Here is a 12,857-nt window from a genome sequence, read left to right as displayed (position 1 = left end):
CTTTCAGCCGGGGTCAACCGGCGGGAAAAATAGGCACAAGGGTGGAGAACCTTATGGGACTCCCTGCTCTGGGACAGCACAGCTCCTATCCCTGAGTCAGAGGCATCCACTTCAACTATGAACTGGCGATTAGGATCAGGCTGCACCAGAACTGGCGCGGTCAAGAACCGGCGTTTCAACTCTCTAAATGCGGCTTCGCACCGATCCGACCGGGTGAAGGGGACTTTAGTGGAGGTCAGGGCGGTCAGGGGGCTAACCACCTGACTGTAGCCCTTAATGAACCTCCGATAGAAATTTGCAAAGCCGAGGAACTTTTGTAGTTTCCTACGGCTTGTTGGTTGGGGCCAATCTCTCACCGCCGCAACCTTGGCCAGGTCAGGGGCGACGGAGTTGGAGGAGATGATAAACCCCAGGAAGGACACAGAAGTACGGTGGAACTCGCACTTCTCGCCCTTCACAAACAGCCGGTTCTCCAACAACCACTGCAGGACCTGACGTACATGCTGGACATGAGTCTCAGGGTCCGGAGAAAAGATGAGTATATCGTCTGCATATACGAAGACAAACCGATGCAGGAAGTCCCGCAAGACGTCATTAACCAATGCTTGGAACGTTGCGGGGGCGTTTGTGAGGCCGAACAGCATGACCAGGTACTCAAAGTGACCTAATGGGGTGTTAAATGCCGTCTTCCACTCGTCTCCCTTCCGGATCCGAACCAGGTGGTACGCATTTCTAAGATCCAGTTTTGTGAAAATTTGGGCTCCATGCAGGGGCGTGAACACTGAATCTAACAGGGGCAGAGGGTATCGGTTGCGAACCGTGATCTCATTCAGCCCCCTGTAATCAATGCATGGACGGAGTCCGCCGTCTTTCTTGCCCACAAAAAAGAAACCAGCACCCATCGGGGAGGTGGAGTTCCGGATCAGCCCGGCAGCTAATGAGTCCCGGATGTAGGTTTCTGCGTTCCGGACGTGAGAGGTTGTACAGCCTGCTGGACGGGTACTCAGTGCCCGGGATCAAATCGATGGCGCAATCGTACGGTCGGTGCGGGGGAAGAGTGAGTGCTAGATCTTTGCTGAAGACGTCAGCAAGATCATGGTACTCCTCCGGCACCGCCGTCAGATTGGGGGGGACTTTGACCTCCTCATTAGCTGTCACACCGGGTGGAACCGAGGATCCTAAACATTCCCGGTGGCAGGTTTCGCTCCACTGCATCACAACCCCAGACGGCCAATCAATCCGGGGATTGTGCTTCACCATCCATGGAAACCCTAAAATCACTCGGGAGGTAGAAGGTGTTACATAAAACATAGTCTCCTCCCTGTGATTCCCAGACACAACCAATGTCACGGGCTGTGTCTGGTGTGTGATTAATGGAAGAAGGGTGCCATCTAGTGCCCGTACCTTCAAAGGTGAAGGCAGAGCTACCAGAGGGAGCCCTACTTCCTTTGCCCATCTGCTGTCCAGCAGATTCCCTTCCGACCCCGTGTCTACTAGTGCTGGGGCGTGAAGGGTTAACTCCTCACTTAGGATTGTGACTGGGATTCGTGCAGATTTACAGGGTTTCCCCGTGTGGGTATTATGACCCACCCTTAGCCCACTCTCTAAGGACGAGTGCTGCTGTTTTGACCGTTTGGGGCAGTTTTTCTGCGTGTGCTCAGGTGAGCTGCAGAGAAAACACTCCCCACGGACCAGCCTCCTTTGTCTCTGATCTGATCGCCTTTTGGCCCTGCTCGTTTCCATAGCAACGGCAGCAGGGGGAGCTGTCGTCACGTGGAGTGCCCTGGCTGTGGAGCGTGGGGAAGACGGCTTCCTTTCGGACCCGGGAGGAAGAGGGACGGCTTGTGCCTGACCACGCCCCTCGTCTCGCTCCCGTCTGTGTTCTGTTAATCGGTTGTCCAACCGTATAACCAGGTCGATAAGCCCGTCTAAATACCGCGGCTTGTCCTTCGCCACCAGGTGCTCCTTAAGGACCAGGGACAGTCCGTTTACAAAGGCGGCGCGGAGCGCAACAGCATTCCAGCCGGCTCGGGCTGCCGCGATGCGGAAGTGGACTGCATACTTAGCTGCGCTCCGGCACCCCTGTCTTATCGACAGCAGCACACTTGAAGCGGTATCCCCTCTATGAGGGTGGTCGAACACTTATCTGAACTCCCTCACAAACCCAGCGTATGATGTTAGGAGCCGTGAATTCTGCTCCCAGAGCGCCGTAGCCCAGGTGCGTGCCTCTCCTCGAAGCAAATTTATAACGTAAGCTACCTGGCTAGCGTCTGACGCGTACATGACGGGACACTGTGAAAAGACGAGCGAGCCCTGCATTAAGAAGTCCGCGCACGTCTTGACACAGCCTCCGTACGGCTCCGGAGGGCTTATGTATGCTTCAGGGGACGGTGGGGGGGTTCGTTGAACGACCAGCGGAACGTCTGTTTCAGGCCTCCGGTCAGCAGGCGGCGGTGCTGCAGCAGCGCCCTGAGCCTGCGCTTCCACCTGGGCGGTGAGAGCCTCCATCCTCCGATTGAGAATCACATTCCGCTCGGTGACTAAGTCCAACCGAGCAGTGAAAGCGGTTAAGATTTGCTGCAGCTCACCTAACACGCCTCCTGACGCCTGTGCACCTCGCTTTTCCATTGGCTGTTCAAGCGATGGTTGACGCCCCTCGGGATCCATGACGCTGGCCGAGAAATCGTGTAGTGACACGGACTCACAACAGGGGGCGTTAATTAACGGACAATGGATAAGCCAAAAAGTAACAATTTAATGTTGTGAATCGCGCAACGAAATACAGACAATAACAGATGAGGATGGTCAATCATACACAAGGTGATGTGTGGGCAGGCTCGAAGATAGAAGATGTCTGGCCAGAGAAGAGCCGGATCCCACACAGTTTCCACCGCCAACGGATCTGAAGAGCACCGGAGCCGTCAAGTCCTGCGCCCCAGGTGGCCACTGTCTTCAGCAGTCAGACCCGGTACTGCTGGCAGAAACAGAAACAGTTAATGGTGGGTGTGTGAATACACACCCAGCAATCTTTCAGTGTTTAATTCGTCCAGGAGGGAAAACCTCCACCTCCAGACACAGAATCACCCGTGCAGCTCCTGTCAGTCACTTCCCTGGAAGGAGTGAGACGTGAAGACGTCGCGCTCACACTATCTGCCAATCCAGCTTCAGACTGTAGCCACAGGAAAATGGCTGCACACAGAACAATGTTTAGTCACAGAAAATCACTGCAGAGAAGGTTACCTGAGTGGTAGCTGATTTCTCGGCGGGGAGGTGGAGTTGCAGTCCGGCTTTTTTGGAGGATGTGGTTGATGAGTGACAGCTGGTGTTGATGATGTGTGACAGCTGTCACTCCCAGTAGGTCCGACGCCCTCTCGTGCTTGGAGCCCGCACTCCAAGCAGGGCACCATCTGGTGGTGGTGGGCCAGCAGTACCTCCTCTTCAGCGGCCCACACAACATTATTTTTTTCAAAAACCATATGGACTTGAATCACGTGTGATTACATCAGACATGCTTGAACCCTCGTGGGCATGCGAGAGTTTTTTCATGCCTGTCGGTTACGTCATTCGCCTGTGGGCAGTCTTTGAGTGAGGAGTCGCCCACCCTCTCGTCGTTTTTTTCATTGTTTAGGAATGGCTCAGAGACTGCTGCTTTGTTTGATAAAAATTTGTTCAAAAACTGTAAGGCACAACTGAGTGGACACCATTCAATAAATTCAGCTGGTTTTCGGTAAAAATTTTAACGGCTGATGAGAGATTTTGGTCTGTAGTGTCGCTTTAAGGACGGCCCACGGCGCCTGACGGCGATCTGCGCTTCGAGGCGGCAGCGTCTCGCTGTTTCAAGTTGAAAACTTCCACATTTCAGGCTCTTTTGACCCAGTAAGTCGTCAGAGAACAGAGAACTTTCAGAAGAAGTCAGCATGAGAAGTATATTCGGACATTCCATTGTTAACAGACATTTTGTAATGAAAGAACGTGCGGGCAGAGTCGCATGTCGGGCCAGACCCGACCGCGGGGGGTCACGACAGGAAAAACACCGCCGTTGGAAACCTTAACGGGCAAGTTGGAACATGCCCAAGCTGTTAAACAATTTCTCAGTTACTCACTTGTTGAAAGCCATCAAAAGCCGCCTGAATTTTACAAATGGTTTTCAACACGGAGGTGTTTTTCCTGTCGCAGCGCACACAAATTCGCCGAGTCATCACGGAAACGACTCAGTGAATTTGCGCGCATGTCTTTCATTACAAAATGTCCTTAAACAATGGAATGTCCGCATAAAGTCCTCATGCCGGCCTCTTCTGAATCTTCTATGTTCTCTCACGACATCCTGGGTGAATTAAGCCTTAAATTAGAATGTTTTCAGGTCGAAACAGGCCGCCGACGGCGCCTGGAAGCGCTGCGCGACGTCCAGCTCCGTGGGAAGTCCTTACACCGACAGAAACACCCCATAATCTCTCATCAGCCGTTAAACTTTTCACCGAAAACCAGCTTAATTTCTCGAATAGTGTCCACTCGGATATTCCTCACAGGTCCAGAAAAAATGTTGATAAAGCAACGCGCGCCGTCCACAGCGGCTATTCAGACAAAGAGATTCCGATGGGCGGGTTGGAGCACTCCTCACTCAAGGCCTGCCCACAGGCGAATGACGTCACCGACACGCGTGAAAAAACTCACGCATGCGCACGAGGGTTCAAGCATGTCTAACGTAAAAACATATGAATCAAATCAATTTATTTTTTGGAAAAAAAAGGACCGCTTTTTTCATCACAGACCTCGTATGTGTATATATATATATGTATATATATATCTATATATATAGATATATATATATAGATATATATATATCATATGTTATATTATATATATCACTTTGTACATTTTAAGAGTTAATATTAATGTAGTTATTCTATCCGGATTAATTTGATTTATAAATCAAAACCATAAGTCAAACCTGCTTTTCTTTTCAAAACCTCTGCCTCATGGCTGGACCACTGTATGCTGTCAAGCTTAACGGCGCTTTCCTACAGCAGTGGGCAGGGTGCACAAAGACAGAAGCGCTGACTCATTGGCTGTGTTTGGGTTTGTGATCGCCTTTGATTCTATTAGAAGCTTTGGTGATGTTTAAACTCAAAATCAGCTTGTTAGTAGCTGAGAGTGTACAGGAGAGAAAATTGAAAGTTATCGGTTAGTGGTTAGCTGTAGCTTCCAATAAATTTTTAGGCAGTTTATCGATTTAGCATTATAAAAGATAACTTTTCAGTTAGCTGATTATCAGTTATCAAAGCTAACTTTTTGGTTAGCTGTGCCCACCACTGCTCATGTCTAAGGAAGTTAACTGTCCAGGCAGGGTGTAGTGTGTAAACCCCCCCCCCACACACACACACCCCATCTGGCCCTCATGCAACCACGAACAAGATCACAGAACATAATGCAAGGACGCGTTTTGTAAAGATATTTTGGTTTTAAATACATTTCAAGAGCCTCTTAGCCATTATTATCACAGACATTCAACAGTGGTTCCCCAACTAAAGAATCTAGCAAAGTTAACATCCGCATGGTCAGACTTGCAAACAAGTGCTCCAAAGCTGTATTGACTATAGGTGCCTTTGGTCATCAGTCAGTAAGACTCTATGACTTCCCTGGGTGGGACTCCAGTCCAGCTCAGGTTACTTCCCCAGCCAAGACTGGCACACAGACAGATGGGAGGATTGGGATAATGCAGATGAAATACCTTGTCCAAATACACAGTTAGCATGACCTAGACCCGAACCCAGATCTACATACTGGCAGCTCAACTCCTTATCCCACTGAGTCACCTGTTCTACTTATGTGTGCATCTTTAGATTAAAAAATAGTTGCAAGGTAGCCTGTACAGTTACAGTCTGTCATAATAAATTGAAGATATCCTACAGCAGAGGTGTTTTGAATGTTAATTGCACCATGGTGGTATAGCAAACTTTCTTATAGTTTTGTCATAATCCACACAATTTGGAATATAATTGTAATTATTTGAGAGCAAGATTGACAAATTGACCACAGCTTGTGCTCATATTGCCACCATTGAGATGTAAGCAGTGTGTGTGTGTGTGTGTGTGTGTGTGTGTGTGTGTGTGTGTGTGTGTGTGTGTGTGTGTGTGTGTGTGTGTGTGTGTGTGTGTGTGTGTGTTCTATTTTCAGGAGCATCGTGCAGGCCAGCAGAAGATGTTTAATATTTTTAGCCTGCGCTCAGGGGGCACTTACCTTGTTCAGGTGCGATGTAAGCCCGATCATGGCTTTTGGAGTGAGTGGAGTTCTACTTCCTACATCATACTTCCTGACTGTAAGATTTTCCTCACACACACACACACTCATTGTAATATTCTGTTAAGACAGGTAGACGTGCAGCTGCTGATGTGTTGAATGTTGCTATGTTATGCTGTGTAGATTTCCCTCAAGAGAAATCCCTATGGGTTCTCGTCACAGTCTTTGCTGCCTTCATCTTCCTCATCCTCATGTGGATCTTACACATCAGTAGTCACAGGTGAAACAACAATATTAGATTCCCTGTGCAGTTAGACTTTTATGTTAAGTGTGTGTGTGTGTGTGTGTAATAACTCACACTTTTGATCCATTTTGGACTGGTGGAATGACTGAGGCTCAGCCAAGGACAGAGTGCTTTGATTTTGGGAAAAAATTGTTAAAAATCTAGTCACAGGCCAAGGTCAAGTTTTTGCCCAAATGCCTGTATTCTTTCTTTCATTCATTTTCTGTACTCCCTTATTCCATTTAAGGGTCTTGGGGGAGTTGGACGCTATTCCCGCGGTCACTGGGAGTGAGACAGGGTACGCCCTGGACAGGCCACCAGCCTATCATAGCCAAATGCGTATACATAGGGGATATATTGAATGGCTATTTCAAGGAATTGATTAAATATACACCTACATATGGTTACTATTAAACACTAGCTGTGTTTGTATTGTCATAAATCAGTTTTTAAAATGAGATTTTTAACCTTTAATTTCTTTAATGCATAAATCATTTATCCAGTTTACTTCAGAGATCTGAAACCCATTATGCTCTGCACTCAAATGACATGTTATGTGTTGGTGTACCTCATGTCCACACTGAAGCGGGAAAGAATGCCTTCAGTTTTTCAGCTCCCTCTGATTGGAACGTTCTCCAATCCGATCTGAAACTGTCTAGAATGACTTCTTTGAACACCTTCTGGTCTGTTTTACGAGATCGCAAATCTCTATTGCGCAGTGTCTATGTTTCTAAGTTTCAGTCTATTTGAGACCTTACATCCTTTGCAATGTTACCATGACCAAGATGATATGTTGACGTTAACCTGTCCATTATGACGTGTGCTGCTGCCTTTCTTGGCCAGGTCATCCCTGTAAAAGAGGTTTTGATCTCAATGGGTTTCTACCTGGTTAAATAAAGGCTATTATTAATAGTATTATTATAAATACAGTTTTAATTTCACTGGGAATGTTCAGACGTTTCAAATTAGATTTTGATTTTCTGTTGATCCACTGATGAAGGAAAACCATCAAAAGTAGGTTCTTCTCAAAATTTCAAAAGTATTTGCTCAACAGTGTAGATACTGTGATTATTTTATAATAGGGGATGTAAATACAACAAATTGTTTGCTGTCTATTATTTATGGACTGATTTTTCTTTCCTGTGGACAATCCATAATTGATTTGCTTATTTATTTTCATATTTGTAGTATGAAGAATTATCTTTTACCACCAATTCCTGGTCCTAAAATCAAAGGATTTGATGAAGAACTTCTCAAGGTGAAAGTTTCTAATGTTACTCTAACTCTCATATTCTGCTACAGATTCTTAATAAAACATAAGATTCCTAATTCATCAGAACTCTTGTTCTTTGTCTGTAGATCAGCAGGTCCGAGGACTTCTTCAGTGCACTGGTGGTGCACGACTTCCCTCCAAGGATGCCATCTAACTATGAGGATTTGTTCGTGGAGCACTTAGAGGTTTATGTCCCTGAAGGGCAGGAGGGGATGCTGGAGGAAAGCAAAGATCTCCAGGATTGCTGTCTCAAGTCCGAAGGCTTAACATCTGATAGCGACTCTGGCCGAGGCAGCTATGACTGCCACACTACACTGATGAGAAAGTGTAACAAGGGAAATGCAGATGAGAACGGCACAGATCATGAAGTTACTGGATCAGATAGAGGGAGTAATGAGATTGTGTGGGAGGAGACAGCAGGGAGCTATGCTTCTGAAGAAGTCATTAGTCCCAACATTTCCCATGGCAAAGTGAAGACCCTGCCACGGGTGTTTTCACCCCTTCCCCAGTACGGCTCTGATCCACGGTTCCTTCCAAGCTCTCTTGAGATGGCCAAACAGCACTGCCTTTCTGACAGCCTTATCCCCTCAGGCTCCATGTCCGACTGTGTCCCTCAGCCATGTCTCAGCCCCAAATTGGATCTTAGACTGAGCTACTCAGAGATTTGCTTAAGCAGCTTGCAGCCACATCTGCTCCGTCCTCACATCCAGATCCACCAGTACCTCCACGCCCACAGCAATGTTAACATCTGCAGTACTGACCAGAAACTGCCTCCACCCAGTTTCTGGTGCAATGATTATGTTGAAGTACAAAGGGTCAACCAGGAAAACCAGGAAGACACCGTGCTTCACCAGCCAGTCTTGTCAGGCCACATGGAAGGCTGCTCTCAGATCCTCCACATGGAGGATTACAGCAAAGTGAAAGAGGTGGATGGTGAAAACATGCTTCTACTCCAGACGGAGGTGGATGTGAGGGACGAAGCAGTGGATAGCTGCTTAATGAAGGATCAGGAGATGCATGGAAGGAGTGAAATCTGTTACATAACACCCGCCTCTACCACTACCCAAAAGTCAACAGTCTGCAGCCACACTGCCATACAGGTTAAGCAAGAATTGATCCTATTAGCAGATGGTTATGTTGACACAGCTGCTGTGTTCACAGTGCCAACTTAAGAGGTGCCGCACAAACCAAACGAGCACCATAGTGGACATTGCAAAACCTGTTTTCGGTTTGGACTGAAACAAAGACAAGAAGATGACAATTCCTTCAAAATAATCCACATTTTGCTGTCACATCAATGCTCTATTTTATTTATGAACTCATATTATAATAGACAACATTTATTTCCTGTAGCACGGTTGAGGTCGTGCTTGCAGTTATGTCAGGTGCTTCATTTGAGTTTGTACACTGGATAACTCAAAAACGAATGAGCAAATTTTCACAAACATTTTGTGGGAAAAAGGTTGACGGCAGCTTGAAATAGAATCCATTAATTTAAAGGAAGAATCTGACAAAAGGGCCAGGTACTGTTCAGTGTTTTAACACTACAAGATAAAATGTGGACAACTGAATCCCCAATATCCTCATACATCCGGAGTTGCTTGAGGAAGGACATCTATCATAAAAGTGGTGCCAAATTAACATATGGATTCATATTGGAGCTGCTACAGAGACTTGGACCATAATAGGTGGAGACAAAAGAACCACATGGTTCATCATGTGTATAGTGAAATAGCGGCTAACACACACTTGCCTCCCAGCAAGAAGTTCCTGGCTTCACATGCCAGTTTGAATTTCCTCCAGATACGCTGGTTCCCTCCCACAGTCCACCACAAACAAAACAAACATCGCACACATTTGTTACTTCTTGTACATGTGGAGTTACGTTGGGGAAAGGCATAAGGTGCAAAACCTGTGTTAAATTAATATTGCTGCTCAACATTGGGGACCCTGACTGAACGGGAGCAGCCAAAAGGAAAAAAACAAAGTCATGCACTTACTATACGTATAATACTATCTTTCCTGGTATTTATTGCAGTGAAGTGGTATGATTGCAATATCTGTTACTGTAAAGAACTGGACAAAGCACATGATGAATAATTATATTTTTCTGCTGATGAGGAGGTTATATTTTTGCTGTCTGTTTGTCTGTCAGCAAGTTATCTCAAAATGATATGCAGTAACTTAAAATTTAGGTTTGGTTACTTAATAGAAGTAGCTGTAACTAAATGAAGTAACTGAGATAAAGTAAGTGGGTAACTGGAAAAAAAAATCATTTAGACTAACTAAGGAACTTAAGTAGCAGTAACTAAGTGTAACTGATTAAACTAGTGTGGCAGTAATCAAAAACCCATTGCTGTGTAATGTAAAGGGCTTCTTTGAACTCTTGATCTGGCCAGACCTTTGATTATGATGGTCTTTGATCTTGATTTTGTTTATCTTGATCACAGGTTCAAAGCAGTCATCTAAGAACTGCATTGAGAATCAAAGATAAAAAGCATGAGCCACACTTTGATCCAGATTCCTTTGATCATGTAATCAAGATCAACAAAGTATACAATGGTGAAAAACAAAATCTCCTTGCCAGGGCTCAAACAGCAGCAATTAGGATTAAAAAAAGAGTGATCAGGGTCAATGCTCTATATCAGGACTGATGATCAGCAATCATGATCAAACATCACCAATTAGGATCAAAGATGAGTGATCAGGAACAAAGATCTGGATCAAAGGTCAGCAATCAAGATCAAGAAATGTTTAAGAAGACATCAAATCTTGATCTTTGTTATGCATATATCATTGTTTATTTTTTTTTCTGTTCCTGGTGTTGGGGTCACATATATTTGAGGGTGTTAAAAAAAAAAAAAAAAGCCAAAATAATAAAAAATATTCTCAGGATATATTGAATGTTGAAGTTTTCATTAAAAGGCCATAACAAAGTATTGTGTGTGTGTGTGTGTGTGTGTGTGTGTGTGTGTGTGTGTGTGTGTGTGTGTGTGTGTGTGTGTGTGTGTGTGTGTGTGTGTGTGTGTGTGTGTGTGTGTGTGTGTGTGTGTGTGTGTGTGGAGGGGCTAAGAAAGTTGTGTCTTTATACATATGTAAAACTGATAAATTACTGTGTTCTTTCAAAAAATGTGTACATGTATATTTTAATGAAGAGTAACCTGCCTCATGAAGTGTAGCACATTTTTATTTTCCTCACCGTAAAAAGAATAATGTCATGATTATACACACACACCTTCACCTTCAACTGCTTATTCCAGTTAACGGTCGAGGGTAATGTTATTAATAACAGAATATTTTTAAAACAGATAAGGACAACAAAATCTTGCCAGAAATAAGTAAATGTTTATGAATATCAAACAATGCATTGTATGGACTGCCAAACAAAATCAGTATCTTGTGTGACTGCACTTTACCTTTAATACGTGATATATTTTTATTTTTTTGGTGGAACGGAGGGGGGGCGGGTGAACTGTCCTATGGTTTAAAACAACATTGTGCTGATCAGTTGATCATTATCCCTGCTTATCTTGTGTTTGTATGGAGAGGTGGGGGTACACTCTGGAGAGAAGGGGAACAAAAGCCCAGACAGTGGAAGAACATGCAAACTCCACACACACACCAGGCGGGAAGTGATCCCAGGACCTTCCTGCTGTGAGGTGATCAAGCTAGGTTGACAAATTGAAATGCTCGGGTCCATTTTTTCAAAGTAATGCTGGTAGAGAGGTGAAGGAGAAGAACGTCAGGAGTAAGCTGTGATAGAAGGATATCTGCAGAGTAAAAAGGAAAGTTTACAAGATGGTAGTGGGGCCAGCTATCTTGTATGGTTTAGAGGCAGTAGCATAAACGAAAAGACAGGCGGTGGAGCTGTTGGACTGGTTTTGAATGTCATATTTAATGGTCACAGCACATCCTTTCGTAAAACAGCATGCACTAGTCATTTCTTGATTGCACAGATGGGGCACCCACCCCTTATAAAATAATGGCTTTGCTATGCTGTCAGTACAACAGTCAAAATCCAACATCTCTTCTGCGTCATGACACCTGAGTAACGGATCAAGTGTAGGGATTGCCTGTTTGGGCAAAATACAGTGGGGACCCTCTCTCCCCTGTGGCTGCTACCGTAACCATGAAGGCTCACCAGGAACCCTGAACATGAGACAGTTAATGGGGCTCTGGTGAATTAAGACATCCTCAATGCTGGATCAGGCGGAGGAGGTGATGGCTTGTCACAAAACAGCCTTGAAGGCAGCTGAAGGCTGCAGCAGGCCCTCCGGCTCTGATCGTCTGGGATTTCCAAACCATCAGACCAGGCTAAGGATCTGTCAATGACTGTGTGTTTGCCCGAGTGCAACCACATTCCTACGTCAAATAACCCCTTGGACAGGTGTCTCTGGTTTGACCTGGGATGTAGATATCCTATCTGGGAATCAATCAAGAGACAGCCTTCCTCACCACATAGGGATTACCACAACAACAGTGTGTCACAAAGGAGCTCAATGTCCACTCTAGCATTTATTCATCTCTATGATGGGCCCCCTCAGGGAGGCCAATATGTAGATACAGCCAGGGGTAGATCCATGCAACCTAGAGTGCCTTAATTGAGAGTGGCGTCAACTCAGAACATGGCGCCATTTTGGGTCCAACTGCGCTGAACTACTGAATGAACCTTTAATGTTTTCAACATTTTTTAAACCATTTAACCACATACAGCCACATGGGGTGTGCAGCCAGTACATTCTGAGTGGCAGTCCCAAGCCCAGATAAATGAGGAGGGTTGCTTCAGGAAGGGCATCTGGCGTAAAACAAGCCAACCCAACTATGCAGACTAAGAATCGAATTTCCATACCGGATCGGTCGTGGCCCGGGTTAACAACATCCACCACCGGTGCTGTTGCCCAACAGGGTGCCGGTGGAAATTGGGCTACTGCTGGGTGAAGACGACGAAGAAGAGGAGGAGAACATTTCCACAAACAGCGGGAGAAGAAGAAAACTAGAAGGGTGGAAATGAGAGTAGCGACTTTGAATGTTGGTAGTATGACTGGTAAAGGGAGAGAGCTGGCT

At 45.6% G+C, this 12,857-nt stretch overlaps 1 protein-coding gene across 1 annotated transcript in view; it reads left to right on the top strand.

Moving 5' to 3' along the window:
• Positions 1 to 10,686, top strand: part of prlra (prolactin receptor a) — a 59,348-nt gene extending 48,662 nt beyond the window's left edge. Inside the window, exons 7-10 of the mRNA XM_034192314.1 lie at positions 6,175 to 6,316; positions 6,421 to 6,517; positions 7,709 to 7,778; positions 7,880 to 10,686. Coding sequence (XP_034048205.1) covers positions 6,175 to 6,316; positions 6,421 to 6,517; positions 7,709 to 7,778; positions 7,880 to 8,965 — 1,395 coding nt within the window. The 3' untranslated portion in view covers positions 8,966 to 10,686. The remainder of the gene's footprint in view (positions 1 to 6,174; positions 6,317 to 6,420; positions 6,518 to 7,708; positions 7,779 to 7,879) is intronic.
• The last annotated feature ends 2,171 nt before the right edge of the window (positions 10,687 to 12,857 follow it).

Source organism: Thalassophryne amazonica, chromosome 17, assembly GCF_902500255.1.
Source record: "Thalassophryne amazonica chromosome 17, fThaAma1.1, whole genome shotgun sequence".
Taxonomy (NCBI): Eukaryota; Metazoa; Chordata; class Actinopteri; order Batrachoidiformes; family Batrachoididae; genus Thalassophryne; species Thalassophryne amazonica.
Note: the sequence above shows the minus strand (reverse complement) of the source record. Positions and strands in the feature narration are given on the sequence as shown.